The following is a 26,515-nucleotide window of genomic DNA, read 5'->3' as shown; positions in this document are numbered from 1 at the left end:
TAAAATAAAATGTTTCTGACAATCTACAAAAAAGAATAAAGTTTATTACATCTTGAAAATGTCTCCCTATGGAATCAGACCATTGTCAAAATCATATTCCTTGCACAAGTAAAAAAGAAAAAAAGGAAAGAAAGCTGCACTATAAAGAATGCTATTATAGATCAAACTATGTATGAAATCAAAGTTAAGATACAGCTCATGGACGAAATGGCCAATTTTACTCTAATAAACAATGGAAAGTAAAAATTGCAGGCAACTTGAATCTTGAAATCATTCTTTTGTTTTATACTATATGCAATCACATACCAGTCGACGATGTCCGGTTTATCCTCTGAGCTCCTAATTTTGGAGCAGCTGGTTTGCTTCCTCTCCCCCTACCAGCTGACAATGGCTTGGCTCGAGTTGTAGGTGCAGGAGCAGCAATGGCAGCCCAGGGATCATCATCATCAACAGTTGCACTTGCCTTTACATTCAACGGTTTGGAGACAGTTCTTGGAGCAGGAGCAGCTATGGAACCCCAAAGATCATCGTCCTCTTTAGCTGGCCGGGTTGTACTTCTTGAACCTGAAAGAACTGAAATGAGTTATTATATGTCATTGAGCCACGAGCTAGAAAGCTAGATGAATTAACATTACTTGGTGGTTTTGTTTGTGAGACAGGTTGAGACACAGGTCGTTTTTGAGCAGCCTGAATGTTTGCAAGAGCTGGAGATGGCTTTGGCTCGTCGAGAGGTTCCAACTCATCCCACCCATCCTTTTCAGTTTCATCTTCATCATGAATTCCATTTTCAACTTCTCCCCAGCCATCAGTAGATGTTGGCGATTCAGTTGCATGTTGTTCAGTTAAATCGAAACTCGAGCTTACCCTTACAGGTGCCGTGGTTGGAGCGTTTTCAACTGGAAGCAATATGGAAATAATGAAGTTGATGGTCACATGAATATTCTAAATTTTGACATGGTTCATTGATAAAAGATAATGCAAGCATAAAAAGAGGAAAAGGCTGATACCCCAACTTAGTAGGCTCCAAGTCATTTAACTATTTGATCTCAATGAAGTCCATTTTTTCAGTAAACAAATGTGAGACTGGATATTAGAAAATATTTGAACATTGACCTCAAAAGTAAGAGTAGATACCTTAAGCTTAACCTCTGAGATGCTCATATTGGTTTTTTATAAATACACTACGAGAGTAGATATCTTAAGCTTAACTTCAGACCTCTTGATCGATGGTATATGTTTAAACCAATTGAGATATGTCTTATATACATTTTACTTCAAACACAATTCCACTATATCCAAATTCAAAAAGGTTGGGAATGTTTAATTATAATATTTATACTTGTAACAAACAATATGTAGACAATAAATAAAGGAAGTCAGTTAAATAAATATAAATAGAGAATGATGCAGTACCCTATAACAAAGATATATAAGGGAAATTTAAAGACTAAAAATAATTGAAAATAATTGATTCATTGTCCTAAAAGTGGTGTGAGGAACACATTAAATAATTAGAGTTTTGTGCTTCATGGATCATGAAATAACTTGAATCCCACTAGGCCACTAGCAAGCCATAACAAAATCATATTTCCATATTCTCAAAAGTAGGTACTTTTCTTTCCCTAGTCCTACAATGAACAGTAAAGAGTCTGTCAAGCACATTCTGACAGGCTGACCAAGATTCAAATAAAATCAAGAAAATATTTTATGGCGAGTGAAAGCCCCCATTCTATATTATCAAAAAAGAAAAAGGTAAAAATAACGAATATCCATCACCAATCACCATGAAAAGACATTAGCATGGCAGAGGAATATCTCCAAATGTATAAAGTACCTGAGATGGAATCAGAACTTGTAGCAGCTAAAGGTGCATTAGAGCTTACAGGAGCGCTAGAAGCATGTTCAGAAGGTTTTCCTTTTAGAGTCAGGGAGCTCATTGCCCATCTGCATATAAACATGAGATCAGGGTGGGTGGCTAAAATATTGGTATTTCACACAGAGATGAAACATTTAAGCAGATATTTATGACCACTATTTCAAATTTGTATATCAATCAAAACCCTGTGGCAACAATATCATCATCCTACAATCCATTGTGTTATTAATGGTCACTTGACTCACTTCAGTAGCGTATTAATCAAAATAGGATAAACAACAGCAGTAAAAAATGTTCTTCTATCTAGAATCAAAGGTTCATTGAGTGATATATAGATACAAGAAACTTTGGACAGGAAATCCAAAAATAACATAAAAATAACCACATTAAAGACTTGGCCTTATGCTCCACCCACCACATCAGAAATCCAAAGTCTCTGGGGGAACCACACGCAATTGGCAAACCAACAAAAAAAAAATTAGGCGGGGGAGGAGGGGATTGGTGTGTGAGATCGTGAGGACAGGATATTTAAACCAACTCACCCGAGCAAACTAGCATTTCCTGGCAGAGACGGGATATTCAGACCTCCGGCAGCTGCATCTCCTGAAATTTCCTAGAGTAAACCATAGGAGACATGTCAACATAACACGTTTTCTAATTAGAAGGCTGACAAACTTTTGATTACTATAGAATCCCCTATTTTTTTCCTTTTCCTGGATTAGGCAAGCTATGTTCCATTGTATTCTTCTTCAATAGAAAACTATTCTTCTTGCATCTAATACCAAGACAGCAAATGTACAGGAATTTGTGTGATGTGCCCGCGTGAGAGTATTTTGGGTTAACAAAACAAAAAACACCAGCTGTCTCTCACAAGCAGCAGCTCGACTGGTTCTCCAAACATGATTGAGCAAATATATGGAAGCTATTGGTATCAGACTGTCTATTCCCAGGAATTTAAAATCTCAAGAAACAAGATTAACAAAGCAGTCGTCTAGAACTAAATGTGCATTTAACACACCTTCTCATTGTTTTGCTTTAGTATCTGTAAGAACTGATCAACTGCTTGAAAGGACTTTGATCGAACATCACTATCAACAAGAAAAGTGATAGAACAAAAGGCATTACTGAATATAAAAAGATATGAGATAACTGACATAAAATGATAATATTTTAAAACATCCAAATAACTATTAGATTGTATAATTATGATTGATAATCAAATGAGAATATTTATTTAAAAAGAGAATTAACTAAAACCCCAACTTTGTGAAACAAGTAAAAGGGTCCTATGTATCTGTACAATAAGAAATTTTATTAGAATATCCAACTATTGTCTCATCTTTTTCCCATACATTAGCTATCTACCATGGCATGCTAGAGAAAGTACAATAAGAAGTTAATGTTAAGGGAGAGGTACTAGCGCTATTTAGTAGAGAAAAGGCTTTGGTTCAAAACTAGAGAAAGTAGGTCTTTATTACAAAACCCAAGTTCCAACTCTTAGATTATCGTTCAGCAGAAGTCTAGAGGTAAGGGTCTTTCCATAAAGCAGTCTCCAGCAGCATCCCTTTTTCATCATAGCGACAGACTGCTCAAGCTTGTCTAGAGGTCTATGTTCAGGCTTTACAATTGGTAAAGACAAGACCCCTCTTAAACTACTAACAAGTAACAATGATGACATTATCCTATTCCCCTTAGGCCTTAGCTGATTAATAGGAAGTGGTTAATTAAGTTATAGCAGTCAATTTAAAGTTAAATGTGAATTTCTCTAAACCCACAGTTTCGGGCATTCACTGTGCGGTTCACAATGTTGAAAATGTGACTGCAATCAAGTTCAATATTTAAAAAAAAAAAAAAAAAAAAAAAAATTATTTAAATGAAAATACAAAAGTTTCATTGAGAAAAAAAAGTGAAATAATAAGGGTTATACAAAAAGGAGAGCCAACTATAAAAAGAGGCTCCAGACAAGAGAAATACAGATCTGGAAACCAAGGCCCAAAAGAGAGAGAGAGAATCTAACAAGGTCTCAAACATCCTTACAAGAAGTCTCTCCCACCTAAAGATTCTATTATTTCACTCGCTCCACATTGAACAAAAATGACTTCACAATAACCAAATGCTTTGGAGGTTCACTTGAGAAACAAATTCTCATTATAGTGGGAGGAGGTTCCATTGCATCCTCCCTTTCTGGGTCCTTTGGCAAGCCTCTTTTTTGTCTTGTGGGGTATCTATCATTAGATTTATTACCTTTTTTGGGTGTCAATCTCTGGATATTTTGTTATTAACAACTAGGGGGTTTTTTCCCTTTTGAATTGGAGCACTTTTCTCGAAGCAGGATGGGCTATTTTTTTTTTTTGTATGCATTGTTGTACTCTAATTAAAGGAAAGAAATAATGTATGTAATATAAGATCCTTGATACTTGTAAGAATATCACAATGCTAAGGGTTGACATAATCAACACAAGATATTTCAACCGTGGTGAGATGTGCATTTTGCTCTCTCTCTCCTCTCTTTTTTCTTCTTTTCTTCTTTTTTTTTTTTTTTTTTTTGGTTGGGGGGGGTAAGAAAATGTTCATTGTTCAGAATGTACAGTTTGAAAATGTCAAACATCATAACAAACCTGTCAGGATCTATAGTAAGCACAACAACATTAGGAAGAATCCTAGTTGCAATTTCTGTACTGTCATAATATCCACTTGTAGCACATAATGCCATTATGCCTGTCATGATAACGTTGATAGTTAAAATAACAGAAATATAACAGCATTTATTGAGCAACAAATCTCTGAAAAATTAAAATAAAATGGGTAATGGCATTGATCCTTCAACTGAGAAACTTGGATGGACCTAATATGGAAAACAAAACTGAGAAGAAAAAAGAGACTACAGCTCTTATACCTGCGCCACGGGCTGGGGAAAATGTATCACGCAGTGCACGGACAGTGAAAGCATTAATTAAAACTCGCTTCCTTGTCTGCATTTAGATTTGAGCTCAATCAGATATTATTTCAATAGATAAAAGCAATTTTGTCCACTACTGGATTAGACCTCCATTAATACAATGATGATACGACTATGAAGAGTGGATAACTTATACATTTAAGAAATAATTGGCACTATTGAAAAAAATGTCTGCACCAGAATATCCCAAACTAATGACAATACATCCCCATTTCTGATGATTAAAACGAGAAAAGGAAATGAATCTCTCAAGTCTTTCCTAGAAAGATGCATTCCAATGGAAGACTAATATAACTTTAAATGTAAATTTTTTTTAAAAAAAAAGGATAAGTGATCTGACATAAACAACAAGAAAACATACATTTTGAATACCAAGAAACCCTAGTACATCACCAAACATCATCATAAGAGAAAAAAAATATGACTAAAAATCAAGCAGTTCAACGTGATTGTTGACTGATGGTTGTAAGTGAACCAGCAGGCAACTTTACAGAAATACTCACCCCTTCATTTAAGTAATTTGCAATATTCCCAAGTAATATGGTCGTATTTGTTCGAATTGCTGGTTCTTCGTCAACCTGTCAGACTCAGAAATATTCTCAGTAAATAATCAAACAAAAAACAAAGGAATAACAATACTTGAGTGGTAGAAAAGTGAGACCTCCGCCTCAGTTCATGTATGCTGGGAGGAACCTAAGCCTTATTTAGTAGATTTAGTTATACAGAAAATATAAGAAACATGTAATGTGTGTCCAAGCTTGTAAAGGTAGGACCCATTTTGTAAGTAACGAACAAATAGGATTCTGTCACGGGGAGGGAAAAGGATAAAGGTAGGGAAATTGTATGGGATATTTGGTTAGTTAGTGGTGTTTTGGTCAAGAGATTTGTCTATATTTTCCATTGTTATGAAAAGGGTTCTTTGGGACCTATCATCGAGCAAAATAGATACATGTGCATACACCCAAAAAGAGAAAAAGGAAAAAAAAATGGAAGCAGAAGAAGAAAAACATTATTGTAGCAACAAATGGCTAACGCAGTACCTGTAACTTTGAAAGATGCTTCAATAATGACCCAGAAATAGTGCGTTGAGAAAGCTGCCATACCAAGTCAGATCATCTCAAAACTCAATCGTGAATAACATGATTTAAAAAATAAATAAATAAAATAAAAATATTAATGCTCAAAGTTACAATAACCCAGGAAAGGGAAAATAAGCACGAAAGAAGCAAAAACAAAAGAAGAGATACATACGAAACTAAATTACAATGAAAAAATTAAAGCACTTCAATTAAGATAAGAATCCTGAATAGAGTAATTAGTAAAGTGCTTGTGACCATTAGGTTGTTTGTTTTGTTCGATTGTAATAGAAATCATGTAGTACTTGTTATTGAATTCAAGAGATACCCGAAGGCATTACCAGCCTAAATCTTCCTCCCACACTCCATAGAAGATACCACACTAACATAAAAAGCAAGATGCCCACTCCCGACTTAAAACTACATAAAATCCCTCATCCACCCCCACAATCATCTGTGGTCCCACCAGAAGACAGCTCCCCTCCTCTAACCAACTCTTTTCCCTTTTTTACCCTTCCTCTCATAAGTATATATAATTAGTGGCCTAACGGATTGCTTATTTCTAAAGTACCGAGTTACAAACCAAAAGTAGAAGGAAATTATAATCATCTCAAAATATTTTCGGCTTAGTGGTATAATAATCTCTTGGACTAATTTCTCCATTTCACCCTTTTGGTGGTATGCATATCAGTAAGGCTAAATGTTCACTGGACTTGACCTAGGCTTGAGATATATGTGATGTTCAATTCCTCTCTTACATGGCAATTCCTCTAGCCATTCAAATACATCCAAAAATTCCTCCCATACTCCCACCATCGACTCTTCTCTCTAGTGACCACTTCGCCAACCCCATACCATTCAGCCAATGACACTCCTCCTTCCAGCGCACGCCATTCAATAAAAAATCCCTGGTCATTTGGTTCCCATGATTTCATCATCCGCTTTAAGCTCACTCTAGCTTTTGTCAGATTTGAATCCCCTTTCAAGATGATCAAATCAACCCCTTTATTAATTGTCATGGTCATGGTCATATTCCTCCCGTCAACTTCAATCACTCCTAGTGTGAACAACCATTGCAAACCAAGTATCACATCCACCTCTCCCAATTCCAGTAGTAGGAAACTTTCATACACAACTAATCCCAGCTTCAACTCAACAGCTTCACAGACCCCCTTACCCTTCACTGCTTTCCAGTTCCCATAATGACTCCATAATTCGATGTATCTACCACTGGTAGCTTCAGTAGCTGAACTACACGCTCAGCAATGAAGTTGTGTGTAGCGCCACAATCAATAAGAACAACTACTCACTCTGCGCCAATTGTGTTGCAAAATTTTATAGTACTCGGATTAAGCAGACCCACTACAGAGTTTATGGACAATTTTGCCGATGGTTCCGACTCAACCATAGCTTGTTGTAACTCCACTGTGCCTCCTTGTTCTTCCTCAAACACTATTAGATCCTCGACATTCTCTTGGACGACAAGAATGCATAATTCACGCTAATATTGGACCTTACAACGATGACCGACAAAGTGTCGCTCATCACATCGGAAACAAAGGCCCTTCTCCTTTCGGGCTTGAAACTCCACGTCAAATAGTCGTTTGATGGTCCCTCATGCCAATTTTTGGCCGCCGAAACTCCTCGTAGTGTTATGATCCCCATCGGAACAATTTCACTCGGTTGTCTTCCTCCTCTTTCTGCAACATGAATAATGGTCTTAATAGTAGATTTAATGAGTTTAGGCCTTACCATCTAAAACATTGCCTAGGCCCGCTTCAACTTGTCTCTACTAACTGGGCCATTTTCATCATATTAGCCAGCCCAAAGGGAGCCCAACACTCAACCTCAGCCTTTATCCATGGAATTAAGCCATTCATGAACGTGTCTCCAAAACTTCATCCGTAAGTTGTGGTAACGGTATCAAAACAATTATGATATTCTTCCACCGTCGATTCCAGCTTAATTGTGAGAAATTGACCACATACCATTCCTTGTTTGGAAGATCAAAACGCTTGAGCAATTTCATCTTCAAGTCCTTCCAGCTCCTGAATGGTTCACGTTCTTCCTTTGTTGATACCAATCAAGAGCCGCCGATTCAAAAATCGATTATCACAATTGTCAACTTCTTCACCTCCATCAACTTGTGTATGTTAAAATACCGATTCTCTCTAAACAACCAAGAATCTAGATCCATCCCATTAAACATTGGCATCTCGACCTTCTTAAATTTATTCCGATCCATTCCCCCATTGCTAGTATCGATACACAACACCTTTGCCAAGATAGCTGGTGTTTCCTCTGTCAACTCATAAGCTTTCTTTTCAACTCTAGACATCTCAACCAGCGTGGATTTCGCCGAACGATTACAATTCAACACTACTTCTGAAGCCAAAGTCGCCAAAATCTTCCTCACCTCATCCAAGGCCCGCTATTGTTTATCTACTTGGATATTGAAACGCTCCACATTCTTTGCCAAAGAAGCAAGAGTTTCATCTATCATTGGTAACTTCTGAACACTCAACTTGATCACTTTGATTTCCTTATCAATAGCATCCAAACGCTCTTCGAACTTCTTCTACAACATTCTACCCAATTTCCATTGATGGCTCTAATACCAATATGATGGGAATCAAGTAGTACTTGTTAATAAATTCAAGAGATACCCGAATGTATTACAACATAATCTTCCTACCACTCACGAGAGAAGATACCAGTACCACACTAACATCAAAAGCAAGATGGCCACTCCCCTTACACTAAGCTACATATAATATATTCCTCCCCCCCGCCCGACCCCCTCCTCTAACCATCTGTGGTCCCACTAGAAGACACCTCCCCTCCTCTAGCCAACTCTTTTCTTTTATTATCCTTCCTCTCATATGAATATATAATTGGTAGCCTAATGGATGGCTTATTTCCAAAGTATTGAGTTACTAAACGAAAAGAAAAAGAAAATTAGGTTCATTTCAAAATATCATCAGAAAAAAGTAAAAAGTTTGTCACATAGAAACTTGTGATTAGGCAGATGAACAGTCACAATATCGTCAAAAAATATTAAGAATAATAATAAATGATATATGCATACCTTGGGAGCAAGAACAAGCATGGATTTTAGAGTTAATTCACGAAGAAAAGCAGACGTGTCAGAGAACCCGGTGGCAATATGGGGATAGACCTAGGTAAAACAAGGTGAGATTATAAAATTTGTAGATGATAGATACTACACCATTCTTTTATACAATTGACCAAATTCAGAAATATAAGCTACAGTATCTAAACCCACCATGCATCATATAAGCATCCAATCAACCAATGCCAAAGCCTTCATTGTGTGGGCGTAGGTGCACTATTCTATATACTTGTATGCTTACAGATATAAAGTAACGTGTGAAAAACCCTTCGGCTCATGCCTAACAAAATTCCAGAAAAAGAGAGAGAGGATTGCATCCCTGTACAGAATCTTAGTTTTGTTCTTGAAATCCAACCCAAGTGTAAGTTAATATATTTTCAATTGGTAGTGGAAAACCATTTGATACTCATCCAAATCATTTTCTTCTCACCAACATAAACTAGTTTCATTATTCTCTTTTTTTAACCAGAAACAAACTTTTCATTGAAAGATGAACATTCTCAAGTTTCATTATATATAGATGCAACATGCAATAGTTGTCACTGACTTCATACCTGTTCATCAACCATTTGGGATGACAATGATTCACCAAATTGATCAATATGTTGCAGGAGTCCAGTTCTTATAGCTCGATCATTGGAGGCAAATAGTTTCACAATCGTAGGTAGAACCTAAACATTATAGTGGCCAAACCCAAAGTGAACAAAAAGTAATAGACCAGGATCAAATCCATGTCAGATAAAAGTAAAAGATCAAGCAAACAAAAACTTAAAGAAAAATATATTTTAACTTTGTCCGAACAGAATAATATCAACTAAAACATGAAGATAAAGATGTAACCTTTGCACTGAATTCTTCAGTTGAAAGCCAAGAACCCATTTTCAACAATGCGGTCAAGGCAGGGGCAGCAGCTGAACCAAATTCAAGGGAGGAAGCTAATAAAGGAAGCAACTGTAGAATGACAAAAGAATGAGACATTTACCAAGCACAAGAAGAAAACAAATACTGTAATTTGGAAGTCACCTTTTTCAGTACTATTTGACGAGGAAGTTGTTCAGCTAGAATTGGGAGCTTCCGGAAGAAGGTATCCTTCTCAACACTATCCTTTAGACTAAGAATTTCCATGAAGTGTATAGTGTCGACCAACTTATTTTGAAAATACTCTATCATCCATAGATAGCGAAATTAATCAACAAATGCAAAAGCCGAAATTAAAACAAAACAAAAGGTTGAAGATAGAATAATAAGAAATGCAAATACAAAAATGAAACTGAAAAGCAAATAACTTTCAAATGATGAGACAAGAGCGCACAAAACACACATGAGATATAATAAAAAGCCTTAATACAAAAATGAAACAGAAAAGTACAAGGGAAAGTGTGGGAGGCGTGCATGTTGATCTTAGGTAATTCTTTTGTTATTTTAATTACCAGAATAACTAGTAGATGGAAGGCCTTTTACTTATTTATTTTGGAAGGTTTTAAGAATGTTATTACTATGTTCTTCTCATAACTTTCTAATCATCAACGAGAAGTTCTTGTCTATCTTCAACAAAAGAAGACGGAATCAGCACCCCTTCTTAGAGGGAAATAAAGCTTCTTTTCAACTCATCTTCTGAGCATTAGGTTCCAATCACTACAAAGAGAACTAGGAAAAGGAAAGAACCACTTTTAAAGGGCTTGATTTCAATTTGTTTTTATAATATCATTTCATTTCCTATTGCAAAAAAAGAGTGGTTGACTATTCATGAACACTACTGTCTCGTGCATCGTTTAGGCGCTTCTCATCAATGGCTTTAGTGTAGGCAATGTGTCCTCTGCACGTTCACCAGTTGCAATTTTTCAATGGCATCATCTTTTTTTTTTTCCTCCCATGAGAAAGGAGATATTTCTGATCTCTTTAATACCATCAGGCTACTGTTCAAAGAAACTTTGGGCTTTAGCATAAGCCTCCACAAATCTAAACTTTTGGGTATAAAATGGCTCTAGAGATTTCATAAAGAGGAAAAAGCACCATGGAGGTTGGTTATCAAAAGTAAATGTAGTTTGGATGCGCAAAACAAACTCCCTTCTAGTGAAAATTGGAAAGGTCTATACAGCCCTTGGAAAAACTTTGAGAAGAAATCTTGCTCTAACCTTTAGTGTGGAAGCTGGATAAATCCGGGTGCTTTACTGTCAGTTCTGCCTTGGAGGGTATTTGTCAGAAAAGAAGGCTGCTTGAGGAAGACTTTAATTCTCAAATTTGGGGTGGTAGTGGTATTGTCCCAAACAGAGATTTTTTCTTTTTTTTTTTTTTTTTTGGTCAGTGGCTCTTAATAGTATTAAAACCTTTGATATGGTTCTAAGAAGATTCCCTTACTCGACTTTTTCCCCGACTATGTGTGTGATGTGCTGTAATAGTGAAGAATCAATCAGCTATCTGTTACTCCATTGTGCTTTTGCTGAAAAGTGTGGAATCACTTCAGACAGTTATTTGGACAGCAAGGATGTTTTCCCAACTCCTTGAGCTTGTGGTTGCTGAAGCCCTTGCTAGTGGGTTTGTGAAAGATAACCCTAGTGTCCTTTGGAAGAATGTTGTGAGAGCTATTCCATGGCTCCATTGGAAGGAAAGAAATGTGCAGGTTTTCTCTAATAAGTCTTGTTCTTTTTTTAAAAAGGAAACAACACTTTTCATTGATGAAATGAAAAGAGACTAATACTCGAATTACAAAAAAACTACTAAAAATAAGAAATAGGGATCAGCAGATGCACCTAGCTATCTCAACTAGGTTGACACACCCGCATCCTCATCATACCCCAAAACAAACATTTCGAATACAATAAAAAACTATGTGTCTAAAAATACCATTACATAGAATGAATGAAAGCATTCCAATTAAGACAAATATCTTGAATAGAATTATCCGAAAAATTCTTGGAAAGTGAACACCAAGAAGAAGCTTTAACTCTTGCAATCTCATAACGGTCAAACCATTGAAGAGACTTTTCTCGAAAAATACGTTGATTTCTCTCCAACCAAATTTCTGACAAAACTACTTTAACTGCATTAATCCATAACTGAAGCGAGTGAGCTATTAAAAAAAGACCAATGATAAGCTGAGCCACATTCTCCTTGAAAACATTGCTGAAAACCGAATGAAGATTAAATGTTACAAACAATTTCCTCCATAATTCCAATGAGTAATGACATTCAAAGAAGATATGCTGGCTGTCTTCAGAATTCTGCACACACGGGGGCAGATTGAGGGCAAAAGATAATGGTTTGGCAGCTTCCTTTGAAGAGTTTGTGAGCAAATGAGAGAACCATAAATCATTACCCAAATTATAATATTTATTCTCCTTGGACAGCTTGATTTCCATAAGTTTTTGTACAACAGGCTGTCTATTGGTGAAGATGAGTTCAAATGCTTGAATAATGATTTGACCGAAAAAGCACCTGAAGCATCTAACAACAAGATCTACAATTTTGCCCATCAACTATCCTTTTACCTTCTAATAAAAGCAAATTCAATGATTTTGTTTAATATATTGCTTCATACTAAATCGAAATTGAGTTTTTCAAACTAAAAATCAATAACTATATTAAGTAAATGATCTTTTTTTCATAATAGTTATGATGGATTTAGGAGGCCAATGTCCAATGCTAACAAAGATTTTCTCATCCCTCCTTCCACTGAGGCATATTAAAAGCTCCCTAAAGAAAATTATTGAATAATTTAAAGCATTTTCCCAGTAGCTATTTCCAAAGGGATTTTAATTAGACCATGACAATTCATGGTGCATTCTGGTAATTCAAATATACAAGTTCATGGTAATAAGGAAGCTCACCACTATTTTCTATAAGCTTGGATGTGTTCAACCTGCGAGAAGGCATAGAGCTCAATAGCCGTTGATAATCTGGAAGTAAAGACTGGCAGAAAACACATCCACGAATGAAAACAAATCACTCAAGATTCGAAAGCAATCAAATGAGATGCAAGTTAAAAGGTAACATGAACTTATACCACAAATCTGTCAAGATTCAAAGCAATTGAATGAGATGTAAGTTAAAAAAACAATGGCAATCGTTCTAGAATAGTAGGTGGCCAATTTGGGATTGTAATACGAGAAATTAAGGAACTTTAAATGAACTCGGCAATCGTTATGATGTTTGGGCCCAGCTAGCCAATGTGCATTGCAACTCTACATTCTAGTCTTGACCTTCATCTTGCTATTTTCCCCTTCAATAAATAAAGCCACACATACTTTACCATTAGAGAAAACTTATTAGGTAGCACAATAAAAACAGGGGAGAAGTTTATGACTTATTTACAAATGAAGCTTGGGATTTGGAAGGGAGCACCAGCTTCCATTATGTCCAATGAAATTCATAAACATTTTCCTATCCCTATGAAGAACCATGGCCTCCAATAGGAAACATTATGTTGTAATCGCCTTTTGGTGCAGGGGTTTCCCCTATTTCATTTATCGATGAAGTGTTTCTTACAAAAAGAACATGAAAAACAAAGGCCTTTCCCCTTGGAGCCTTTGCCCTTCAGCATGTAGCCTGTACTTGAGGGAAGAAGAAAACATTGGATCATTTATTCATCCAGTGCCCTTCTGGTTCAAGTGATTGAAATCTTCTTTTGAAGACTTTTCATTTGTCTTTGTGTTTGCCAAATTCAGTGATTTATTGGATTTTTTAAACTTTAAATGGGTGGAACCTTAAAGGAAATGAACAAACTTCAATCACAAGCACTCACATTTCGATAACTTTATGGGTTTGTTATCTTTTTATGCTTTGTATGGGTGTAAACGTAAACACCTTTTTACCAATTACCATCTTTCCTCTCTTCTTTTAAATAGGAGATTTTCTTGTAATGCAATTTTTGGTGTTGGGAGTCTATAAACTCCCTCTTTCATTTCATTCATCAAGGAAATTCAGTTTCTCTCTTTGGATAAAAATAATAAATACCATAGGTATAAGAAGCAACCTCTAAACTCCCCAGATCATTCATCACGACTTTATGTTCCTTAAAATAAGAGACTTCTTCCTTAATGTTTCCTCCTAAACATTTTTTCCCACCTTAAAGGCCAAACAACCGCAGTGCACAGACATAGAAAAGAATAAGAGAAAACATGTGAAAAAAGTGTTTAAAGCTAAAGTACACCATACAGTTGGTTGTGGGAAGGAAGTAAAAATCATTGAGAAAAAGAATAAGAGAAAAATCAACATCCCATGAGAATTTTCAAATAAGAACAGAAACCTTGGGGATGGAAGCAGTATTTCGCAGCTCCTCTGTTTTGCCCAACTTCAAACCAGAAAATAGTTCATAGATGAGACAACCTATCAACCGCAATAAAGAAATATTAATGTAAGTTTTTTTTTTAACAAAAGACAACTTTTCATCAACAAAAAGAAACTAACGCTCCATAGCAACAAAACTCCACAAGGGAGAAAAACAAAAAGACAAAAGAAACGCATGTCAAATTGCTCTCTCTATCAGCTCCCTCGCTCCATGTATTCGTAGTTCAGCAGGAAGTTCAGAAAGAAGAAGAGTTGCAAAAGATCATCACCATCCTGCAACAAGATCCATCTGGGTTCCCAAAACTTACGCTACAATAGGAGAAGCTGCTTTACAAGGGACGGTTAGTATTGTCAAAAACTTCTTATTTAATACCATCTCTTTTATACACCTTCCACAATTCTGTTTTTGGAAGGCATTTGGAATTACTTAGGACATTGGCCTAGACGGTCTCTTTTATACACCTTCCCCATCTTCCTTCCACTAGCGGCAGTCAACGTTGGCCCAGACGGTTGCTTTGACACCAAATTGATGTAGCCTAAATATTCTCAAAGATAATATTCCAAAAAGCAATCTTGTACATCTTTTATTCAAGTGGTAATAATTGTTTCATATAAGAGAGGACGACTCCTATTTATAGAGTTTTATTATAAGTGGGGTATAAAAAGGGAATTAATTTAGAATATTGCCCAATTACCCAATTAACCCATTCTTCTTACATCAATTCCCAAAATCCATTGTCTTAGACCAAGATAAAATATTTGTGACTAATTTTTTGATAGAGGCATTCACTCTCGAAGTTACTACACTTAAACACAGCACAACTTTTCACCCACAAATGGATGGGCAAGCAGAGAAAAGGGGAAAACAGCTACGGGCTACCCTAGGCTAAATACCGATATACGTGCAATGCCACGTTTCATATTTTAATAAACACCACCCCGATTAATGTAGTCTATGGCCAACATCCAGCTCCCCTAATTTCGTAGGGAGAGAAATAACACTAACAACGCCTTGGAATAGTAATTGATGAATAGAGACAATGCTGAAGAAGCATCTGGGAATGGCTCAAGGTAGAATGAAAAAAATATGTTAAAATAGAAGAGAGTTGGCCTTTTTGCAGTGGGGGATGAAGTCTTTCTGAAGCTGAGACCTTATAGGCAAGGTTCATTGGCCAAAAAGAGGTGAAAATCTTGTCTCCAATATCTCCAAAGTATTATAAGCCTTAAGAAAAAAGAAAGGTGATAAACAGGATTAGGGCAGTGGTATATAGATCGGAATTACTTCCTAAGGCCTCAATTCACAATGTCTTTTGGATCTCGCAATTAAAGAAGATGATTGGGTCACAACTGTAGTGCACACTCACCCACAGCCTTTATGAAGACTTTGAGCTGAGAGTCACTCCTAGATCAGGACAAGTAAGAATTTGTTTGTTCATACATTTTATTTGTTGACCTTCTAATGCACTTTCGGGAATTTTATTCATACTCAAGATGTCAACAAAGGGATTTTGGTCATACTCCTCCTAAATCAAAGTCCGCTAATTTGTTCATAAATGGTAAGTTTACAATCATCAACGACTGTTCCCTTAAAAATGTATATATCTTGTCATACCTTTAGCAAAAGGAGATACATACAGAGCAAGTAAGAATTTCTACTAGGTTACCTATCAACAGGATAATATAATTCCTTCACTGAATAAAACCAATAAAAATTAGCAACCCAACCAGTAGGAGTAATTCAAACTTACCCAAGCCCCAAGAATCAATGGCCCATGCAGGAGACTTTCTAATAGCAGCCCAGTCAGACTTCACCAATTCTATCGGTTTATATTGTGATCCAATGAGCCAGGCATATTGCTGAAGAAAATACTCAAGTTACCAACACAGAAATCCAAAATTCCAATGTAAGAAGAGCACGCAAAATAAAGGAAAGGATGACTATTTTTATCTGCTGCAAGTGCCACATTAAAAGATTTACTAGGTTAAAATTGTTAGGACTGGTAAGCCTAGAGTTAAATTCCCCACTCTAGTTGGTCTATAAAGAGAGCCTTTTGATATTTGGTCTTTGTTTTGCTTCTAACTATTCTAGGTTGAATTTTTTGTAATCTGTATTTACATCACCAGTGTAGGGAATATCTTACCCTCGTAACTATCATTGTAATTATTGTACCATCTGAACAAATAATCGTTTTTGGTTACCAATTAAAAATAAAATTTAAATTATACAATCTAAGTAAATAAAAACTAAAAACAGAACAAAGGTCCTGCGACCGGAGATCAACAGTGCAATGCAACACACCATGCTTGAAATATTCATGCCACATCTAATTCGATGGAGAAAGCATCCATTGCAGATTGACTAGGGTAGTGTCGATTAAACAGACTACACATTTTTTAGAACGAGACCATATAAAATATTATCTACTATAAGTCAATATCCAGCCCTTAACATCCCACAATTAGTTTTCAACTCTGTCTTCTTAAATCCAGCTCATAAACATAACATCAGGAGCATAATAGAAAGGATAAGGAAATTTCCACGCACAAAACTCAAGACTTCAAGAGATATTATTATTTACCAGCATTTGCCCATTCGAAGCTTCATTACTTCCATCAAACTCAGATAGAACGTCAAAAGCATGGAGCTTCCAATCCAAGGTTGGAGTTACAACAACACTGGCCAAGCAAACATTACCATGAACCTGTTGGAGATATAGCTAGTTAAACAGCTGAAACTTGAAAGGAACAGGGGAGGCTGGCTGTGGCAGAGCCAATTTGAATGTAAGGAGGAAGTGATGGTCTGACCACATAATTAGAATACTAACATAATTAGGATCCAGGTGCAGAATATCAAAATACTTACAAGTTTACAGTCGTTGTTCAAGAAGCTCACAGCTTTGGCTACCTGGTGCAGACCCCAAGCATAATACTCATCCCTGCCAGTAATGGAAATGCACCGAATGAAGAATGGATTTGTCATTAATGTTTTTATTTAAATTTTCTTTAGAAGAAACAATTTTTGTTGATTGAATAAAACATTACAATGAGAGAGACCAGAAAAAACTCACTCCAGAATCTAAAAAATACAAGATAACCAAAAAACCCAACAAAAGACTAAGAAAACAATACAACCCAAAACTTAGAACTAACAATAAGGTTAATCAAAGAACTGGCGAACTCCATCCCTATTTTCTTTAGAAGAAACACAACAAAGCCAACATATGTGGATAATCTTCAACATGGAATTTGATAAATATTAATGACCAATAAAAGTACTAATGAAACCTTTTCTCAAAGTGATAACATAGGTATATTTAAATTATATTGCATCAACCTAGTGTTTTTAAATGGCCGTCTGGAGTTTAGGCGCAAGGCGCACAAAAAAGCGCGGGCTTTTTTTTGTGAGGCGCACTATATATAAAAATATTACATTAAAAGAGAGAGTACAATTGAAGTGAAAATATGGAAAAAAAAAAGGGACCCAAAACACAAGAAATTTTGCATTTAGGTTTGGTAAACTTATCCTTTTAGTTAATAAAGAAGGAAAATCCTTAATTATTACTATTTTTTAAAAATAATTGAAAAGCCCCAAGGTGTAGGGCTTTGATCCTTGGGGCTTCACAAAAGGCACGCGCCTAAGGCGTGCCTTACTTTGTGAGCCTTGCTTTTCCAAGGCATCTCTAGACCTACACCTTGGGCCTAGGCGTGCCTAGGCGCATGCCTGAGAGGGCTTTTTAAAACACTGCATCAACCATCACAAAAGCTGAAAAGATTGCTCATCTCATAAGTATGACATGCACACAGAACAGATATGATGACATGTGAAACCACTCGAACAGACTTGGTTCCTAATGCCTGAATTAAGTTGCATTTGAGTTCCTAAGGTTTCAAAAACAATGTTTTCTTTTTTGTAAGAAACAACTTCATTGGATTATGAAATTTCTAAAAGAATAATAATGAAAATAGATAAATAAAGGTGGGGAGCAGTAAAAGAAAGACACCAATCTAACATAGTTACATTAGACTTTTCCAATTGAAAGAAAAACAAAACTAAAGTATGAAAGAGAAAATTCAATTCACACCGAGATAGAGGAAAGTACTGAAAATTATTAAAGAAGTTCACATAGGCCCCTTCCTTGTTTTCAAACTCGACACTTTTACCCAGAAGTTTGGGATAATCTCCATTCTAGTCCCTATTGTTAACATTGTCCTTCCTCTTAACTTATAGTTAAGTAGTCCTATCGCCGCTGCTATCTCTCAATCTCTGTTTTTTCGTGCAACAGGAAGGAGGAAGAACTACTAATCAAGAAGAAAAATGTTAGCTGATGAAGTTGCAGTTGTGGCTGAGGCTCCGCCCCAGCTCTAGGTGAGCCGACGGACATTGAGACTGCTTGGCAACTTGTTCTTAGAAAATCATTGGCTCATGGTGGGCTTGTTCGAGGCCTTCACAAGAGTGCTAAAGCTATTGAGAAGCATGTTGCTCAGCTCTGTGTCTTAGGAGAAGACTGCAACCAGCCAAATTATGTTAAACTTGTCAAAGCTCTTTGTACAGAGCACAAAGTTAACTTGATGATAGTCCCAAGTGCAAAACCCCTTGGCAAGTGGGCCGGTCAATGCAAGATTGATTCCGAAGGAAAGGCAAGGAAAGTTGTTGGTTACACTTGTGTCGTAGATAAGGACTTTGGGGAAGATCACGAGGCGCTTCACATCGTCCAGAAGCATGTGAGTTCAAATTGATTATCAAAATGGTGTCTGTTGAGACTACAGTTGTTGGTCTCACTTAACTTATAGTTATGTAGGACCGACTGAGCATTTGTTTATAATATTAAGCTAACTAGATAATTTTTTTGTTTTATAACTTTGAAGTTGATGAGGAATTAGTTTTATATTTCTTTTTTAAATTGGAACCTTCTCTCGCTCTTCCTATCCCTTCCTCTCTCCTCTTTTTCCCCTCTCATTTTATTCTTCTGGCATTCAATGGTCATCGACCATTGACACCACCATTACACTACTCCAACTGTTGCTGCCACAACACCACCAAACTACTCCAACAGATGTGCTGCTGACATTTTTTTACCACCACATCGCCATCACCTCTCTTTCCTCTCCAACCTTCCTCTCATTTGCCTTCCTCCTTCCAAATCTAAAAGTTACGGATATGAAACTTCTCTTAGATTTAGAATTTTAGATTAGAAACTCAACATTTTTTTAATGATTTGTCTTTTAGTTACTTCTCTCTCTCCTTTGTGGAGTTTTGTATCTATTGAGCATTAATCTCTCTCTTCATTTCATCAATGAAAAATTTGGTCCCTAGTTCAAAAAACATAAATAAATAAAAGAGAGAAAAGGATAGTGTCATCCACAAATCGGAGGCGATTAATGGAAAAGGATGTTGTAAGAGGTTCATGAGATTAGTACAGGATGGGGGCTTTAGCCTTAAGAGCTTCTTTGTAGGTAGTCAGGGCCACATTTATGGGGTTGGAAGAGGTTGCATTAATGGCTGGCGCAGCATTGTGGCAATACCTTTAAAGAGTGTAGTAAGGTATAAAAAGCTTTCAACCCCCTCTCTCTTCATCGATGGAAACAAGGATTTTGTTGAGCCTTCCATTATTATCAAAGCTTTGCAATCTCCACCAAAGTTCCACGATGATGGAAGCATTTTTCTACCCAGATGGTATGTTCGTCGATACAGAACTCTCTAAAATTTTTCTGGCTCTGAAGGGATGTTAGGAAAGACTAGAAGGTCTTGATAATCCAAGCAAATGTAGACTGGTGTATGGAGATGAAGAAAGCCCAATCTTTGGTTGCTTCTGTCAGTCAGATTCAAGAGGATCTTTATCGGACATCTTGTTCAATGGTGAAAATCTTACAGTCGAGGGTAATAGACATGGCTGGGTAAATAGACATGGTGGAAGACAGGAGCAAAAAAAGATCATTGGCAGTAGAGGAACCATGGTCGATGTTGATGGGTAGGAGGTGGGGGTAGGGGGTTGAGGTTGAGAGAGAACAGAGGCATTCATTCTCGGATTACAGGGAGTTGGGTTTAATTCACTAAAATCACTTTCTCAAAAATCACTCCCAAACATACCCTACAATTTTCAATCCTCCAATAGATATCTTCTAAGAGCTCCTTGAGAAAGAGTTAGGCAATCACATTTTGATGATGACAAATAGACAAAACTGTTCCGCCAATGAAGCATTTCTTGACATTAAAAATCCCTTATCTTCTTCTCATTTTGAACTTCTTATAGGTCTATATAACTAAATAATGCATCAATTATCGGGGCATAAAATTAATGGCAGACCATTTTAGAAGCTCGAAACAAAATTCATTGCCTCTTACATTATCATTTTACATATAACAATATACTTCTGAAAAATGAATGACAAAACAGTGTATATATATATATAAAAAAAAAATAAAAAAATAAAAAAAACATGTTACCAGCAGCAAAAAATGCAAAAACCAAAATTGGAGAAAAGCTTCTGGTTGGATTTTGCTTTTACCTTTGGGTGCCTTCTAGACCCAATTCCTTGATCTTTTCAGACAATGGCATAACAGGCTCTGTAACAATATAAATCGTAACCTTGGAAGCAGAACCATCAATAGTTTCAGCCTCAGTACTGTGAAGAAAGGATAAAATATTTGGATGCCTAACCTGAATAAAGATGCACATATAGATTATTAATGTCAGGCAAATATTCTAGAAAAATCACATAGTAGATTTTATGGAAGAGCCCAGAAAAATAATCAATTCATAAATTAAGGAAAATGAAGTAAAATTTGGAGTATAATGAGGTCAATGAGTAGACAAAGGGGATTAGATTACTGGCTTTCAAAAAAAAAATGCTTTTGGCCCAAAAGACTATGCATGTCATTTTTGGTATAAGATACATAATTAGTTTTAAAAAATGCATCAAAATCCACAAAACAAGAGTTGAAATGGCACAGCAGTCAAAAATATGAAAACACACAAATAATCTCATTTGTGTTAATTGGGCTCCTCTTGGGAATCAGCTACCCACCCCCCACCCCCCCCCCCCCCCACCCCTAATTCTCCCTTGTATTTATTCGCTTGATTTCAATGGAAGTGTGGCTTTTGTTAAAAAATAAATAATAATTAAAAAAAAAAAAACAGAACAGAACAGGACAGAACAAAAAAACAAAAAATAATCTCATTTGAATGCATTTGATCCATAACAATAGGCCTTGGCAACTTACAGTTCGCAGCCGTTTCACACCATTGCGACCTGCAGCCAGATGTCCATCCTGTGCATTACTCCCTGAAAGAGAAAATATAGAGACTGGAGACCCATCATCCTGAAAATGAAACCATTCTTACATTAATTTCACCTAAAATGAAAATTTCAGAAGACGATGGCGTATGCCTTAACCTGAACAGCAGGCTGGCAATGACAGAAGATTATAGAGATGACATAAAATATACATAAAACAGAAAAGGTGAACATAGAAACCCAAAATTGCTGAAGTCTACACATCAGTGACAGAAATCCTATATGCAAGAATCATTCATATTTAGCAGCAAACTGCATTTCAAATGGACAAAAGAAAGCAAAAAGTCAAACATAGATACAATATCATATCTACACTCAGTCATAATAGCCTTGACCTTTCATAAACATTTCAAAACTACACTTGGAGTAGGAATCCTTTAAAAATTCAAACGAAAATTGGGACTTGGAACGGTGTGGTGGTGTGGCTAGATCCTCCAAGTATCCTTCAAGGCAAGTTATTTTTCAAAGATTTTTCTAATTCTTTAGATATTGCAAGATTGATTGAAGTTAAATGTGATGAAGATGTGTTTGAGGTATCTGATTTTGTTGAAGAGGATGTTCCCATACTGTCAGACAAGAAAACTAGTTTTGCTTTCAGCTCTAAATGAGGTGGATCAGCTTCCCTTTAGGAGTCTAAATTGTCCTTTGGAAATCTCAATGAGCACCCCACAATATGTTGACTTAAAGGCCGGTGAAGAGGATGTGAACATTGAAAGATGTTCATTTCCATATTATCCTTTTTCTTACCATTGGGAAAAAAATAAATTAAAAAACAAAAAAGTGATATATGCTACCAAACTTTTAGAGTTCAATTTTTATTTTTGAAACGGAAACAACACTTTTCATTGATGAAATGTAAAGAGACTATTGCTTGAATTACAAAGAGACTAAGTAAATACGCATACTAATACTAGGGATCAGCAGACGCACCCGGCTATCTCAACTAGGTTGACACACCCATAGCACCCTCATCATGTCCCAAAACAAAATCTAACAATTACAATAGAGTACTATATGTCATGATGACAATAATTACATTGATTGAATGAAAGCATTTCAATTAAACAAATATCTTAAACTGAATAATCAGAAAATATCTTGGAAAGAGAGCACCAAGAGGAAGCTTTGATTCTAGCAATTTCAAAACGATTATACCACTAAAGCGACTTGTCTTTGAAGATGCGCCAGTTCCTTTCAAACCAAATTTCTGATACAACAGCTTTGGCTGCATTAATCCACAACTGTAGCGAATGTGCGAATAAAGAATGACCTATTACGAGCTGAGAAACATTCCCTTTAAAATCATTGCAAAATACCCAATGAAGGTTAAACGGTGCAAATAACTTTCTCCACGTTTCCAAAGAGAATGGGCAATCAAAGAAAATATGCTGGCAATCTTCATTATCATCGAACATAGAGGGCAAAAGAGAATGATTTGGCAGCTTCCTTTGAAGAGACTGTGGCCTGTGAACAATTTAGGGACCCAAAAACTATCACCCAAATAATGATGTTGATTTCTCCTTGGGCATCTTGATTTCCATAAGTTTTTGTGCATCAGGAAGGATGAAGCCAAATGTCTGAACAATCTAAAGAAGATCTGGAATCTTGCCTTTCAACTACTCTTTTCCTATCTAATAATAGCAAAAGATTCTGAAAATCCAGCATCTCTTCTTTTAAAAATCTTCTGAAATTGATTGACCATGATAAAGTACTCGAATCCCAATGATCAAAGACCAAACCATTAGGAATCAATGTGATTCTTATTAATCTTGGTAACAAAGAACTTAAGGGAGAAGAGTTCAACCAGCTGTCATGCCAAAAAGAAATTCTAGTACCACTGCCAAGATTAAAAGATGCAAACTTTGCAACTTGCAACCAAGCTCGGGATATAGTAATCCAAGGACTTCTAAGATTCCTTCCCTCTTTTTCGGACGTATGCCATTCAAAAGAGTCATTCCAATGAATACTCTTTACCACCATACAACAATGAGCTTCCTTTTCATGAATAAACCTCCAGCCAAATTTTGCCAACAAAGCCACATTTTGGTTTTTTAGATCACCAAAATCAAGATCTCCAGAGGAGTTCAATTTAGTACACATCTCTTAGGTACAATTAACATCCTTTGCCTCCTTGTTTGAATTTCAGCCAATCAATCATTAAAATCCAGGGATCAAATAGTTCTTTTGTTAAAGAAGTTTATAGCCATCCACCTCTTCGAGACAATTTTTTTTTGTTACAATTCTGATGGAGATTTAGATGTTAGTGTAACTAGTGAGGATATTATGGATAGCCCAAGATGATTTTGTTGAGGAGAATTTAGAGGCTTAGTTTGTAGATGATTTTGATACATTGTTTCAGAATGGTGAAAATGTTCAAGAAGAATTGTCACCCATAGTTCTTGTCAAATCCTATGCTTTGATTGAAAAATGTGGTTTGTAGATGAAATCAATTCCACCGGATTCTCCTTCATTTAAAGTTCAACTTGGTGGCATAGTCCATGAATTGAACTATTATTGTGGAATTATTGTGTTTGTGCAATTAAGCCTAGCCCTTATTGCTTTTCCCTTAAGAAGTTGTGTTTTTTCCTAGTAGTTGCAAGCTTGGAAGCGAGAGTTTGGAATTTGTTTCTTTCTTTTTTTTTTTTTTTTTTTTTGGTTTTGATCATCCCACTTTTGGTCTTAATAGACTTCCTAACCCGTCTGCTCATTGGTCTTCCATTGGCTGTGGCTTTAAAGTTTATGTGTTCTCTAGCTTTTGGTTTCATTTCTGGAGCTGGTTTGTTAGGTTTTAAGTATTTGCATTTTGATGGCTTATCCTCTTTGTATCTCAATAGTATTTCTCCTTCTTTTGTTTTTTTTCAGTTTCTCTATTCTCTTGAAGGTTAATGCATTTTTATCATTGGCCTCTTTCAATTTTATCAATAAAAGTTATGTTCCTTTTTCCAAAAAAAGAAATAAACTTCTAGGTCACTACCACAAAAATTTGTTCCTTCTAGCATCTCCTTTATAATTTCACGACTATAAAAAAAATTGTTGCTCTATCAAGAAAAAGAATTAGCAGACGACCAGAAAAAATACAACATTTAAATCCCAAAGCTACTACTTTTTTTTTTTATTTGAAACAATTGCTTTCATTGAGAAAAAATGAAAGAATTAGGGGCATACAAAAATCCCATTAAATAAAGGGTGTCTGACTAGGAGAAATAATGCCTAGAGAGTAATCACAAAAGGCCTTCGAAACCGAAGCACAAAGAGATACATGAAATCTTACCAAAGACCAAACCTCACTATGGTTTCTCTCCACTCCTCGGAACACTATTATTCCTTTCCACCCAAAGATCCCACAATAAAGCACACACCCCAGCAGACCAAGCTACTACTTGGAAACCTCCATGTTGTCACAGAAATATGAGAACCTCCATGTGAACTAATTACCTAAAGAACAAATCCTATTCAAGTAAGGCCATGCCCATTACCCACTTCCTTCTCAGAAAGGTTTTAATGTTCGGATCTGGTAGAGCCAGTAACCACCAACAGAAGGTCACCTTTTTTACAAAGACCATCTTCTTTATAATTTTCCTATATAGGAAATACATATAGGACACTTTATAATTAACTAACGTGTTTCAGACCCCAAACGGGAAGAAAAAGGGAAGAAGAAGAGTTTTGCTACATTAGGTAACGCAAGCTCGCGTACACCCAGATTTAATAGAAGAATATTCAACATTTGGATGTACATTTCGTTTCCTTTCACGTGTATGAACCACATGATGGAACCAGATTTAATTTTCATCTCAACGTAGAAAATTTTTTAGAGTTCATTTCCTCACCTCGTAAGGAACAAAGCTGGGAAAAGTTGAGCAATAAAACCCAAAACACAACTCAAGGTAGTCGAATTTAAAGCTGTTCAATTCACCCACATAAACAAGCTGCTACACACCACCAACCAAAACAGTAAGAAGCCAACTGGGAAAAGGATGGACAATTTCCCAACTACAGGATCAGGCCTCGTCAATTCAATTAAAAAAATCCAGTACAAATCACTAGCATTGAACAAACCAGAATTCAGCAATCCGCAAGGCCAAAGTTAGATCATGTTCATAACCAAGCGACTACTTATCGTGTTAAAACATACCTTGGAGGTACCCCGAAAGTGAGTCCATGAGCCCCAGGCAGATGGGTATGGATCGCCGATGTTGTAAGGCAGATCTTTGAGCCCAGTCCCAGATCCACCCACCACTCCCTTTAAGAACTTAAACATCTTCGATTCTTTCCTCTTCCTCCTCCTTCAATAAATGGAAAGAAGAGGGAGCCCTGCCTGATTGGGATGATGCAGTCCGCTATGTGGGTAAATTTCAATAGCTAATATGGGTCGAAATGCATTCACTGGTCCAACAGCGCCACTCAATGTTCATCCAAACCAGACACGAATTTCATTAAACCCTGATTGAAATATCGAATTCCCTTTCTCCTCCTACGCCCCTGCAACAGAATCGACAACCATAATTTCACCACATACTAAGGGAAGAAAAAAAAAAAAGGAAGATAGAAATGATGATTTAAATCCACTGACCACTTTTGTCTATCTCCGTGGCTCTCCCCTCCCTGTGTTGAATTTTCACGAACACTTTCGAAAGAGTTTCTTCCTCAGAGCTTCGAAACTGCTGTAATTTCAAAACATTAAAGAGAGGGAAAGAGTTAGAAAGGCAGAGGCGATGAAGAAGAAGAAGAGCTTGAAACGAGCGAATCGATCTGACGTCTGTTGTCGGATCCGGTATGGAAGATGGAAGGATGGAGGGGCGGAAGTGATGTCGAACGGGACCGTTAAAGAGAACCTTTTTTTTTTGTTTTTTTTATACCGTCCATTTTCTTCTACTAAAATGATTGTT

At 36.4% G+C, this 26,515-nt stretch overlaps 1 protein-coding gene and 1 pseudogene across 1 annotated transcript; one reads left to right on the top strand and one right to left on the bottom strand.

Moving 5' to 3' along the window:
• CTEXP (kinase family with ARM repeat domain-containing protein) lies at window positions 1-26,515 on the bottom strand. Its single transcript, XM_039033894.2, has 22 exons — window positions 26,200-26,515; window positions 25,762-26,108; window positions 21,553-21,651; window positions 20,838-20,989; window positions 17,194-17,266; window positions 16,910-17,032; window positions 16,079-16,187; window positions 14,290-14,369; window positions 12,872-12,953; window positions 10,068-10,207; window positions 9,885-9,995; window positions 9,599-9,715; window positions 9,000-9,089; window positions 5,876-5,929; window positions 5,339-5,413; window positions 4,773-4,848; window positions 4,495-4,594; window positions 2,895-2,964; window positions 2,419-2,489; window positions 1,835-1,944; window positions 636-896; window positions 1-564 (listed from the first exon to the last, which is right to left on the bottom strand). The coding sequence occupies exons 2-22, from the start codon at window positions 25,885-25,887 to the stop codon at window positions 299-301; spliced, it is 2,385 nt and encodes a 794-aa protein (XP_038889822.1). The 5' UTR covers window positions 25,888-26,108; window positions 26,200-26,515; the 3' UTR covers window positions 1-298.
• On the top strand, window positions 18,623-19,196 carry LOC150035600 (small ribosomal subunit protein eS12 pseudogene; annotated as a pseudogene).

The sequence above is a fragment of the Benincasa hispida genome, chromosome 6, assembly GCF_027475165.1.
Source record: "Benincasa hispida cultivar pf3 chromosome 6, pf3_genome.v1.1, whole genome shotgun sequence".
Classification (NCBI taxonomy): domain Eukaryota; kingdom Viridiplantae; phylum Streptophyta; class Magnoliopsida; order Cucurbitales; family Cucurbitaceae; genus Benincasa; species Benincasa hispida.
Note: the sequence above shows the minus strand (reverse complement) of the source record. Positions and strands in the feature narration are given on the sequence as shown.

Bases quoted from the DNA above. Each gene is read 5' to 3' on its own strand.
- CTEXP (XM_039033894.2), bottom strand. From the start codon at position 25,887: ATGTTTAAGTTCTTAAAGGGAGTGGTGGGTGGATCTGGGACTGGGCTC. The intron at 9,996-10,067 runs GTGACTTCCAAA...GTCATTCTACAG, and splicing joins GTCAAATAGTACTGAAAAAG to TTGCTTCCTTTATTAGCTTC. The intron at 1,945-2,418 runs GTGAGTTGGTTT...GTTTATATGCAG, and splicing joins GGAAATGCTAGTTTGCTCGG to ATGGGCAATGAGCTCCCTGA.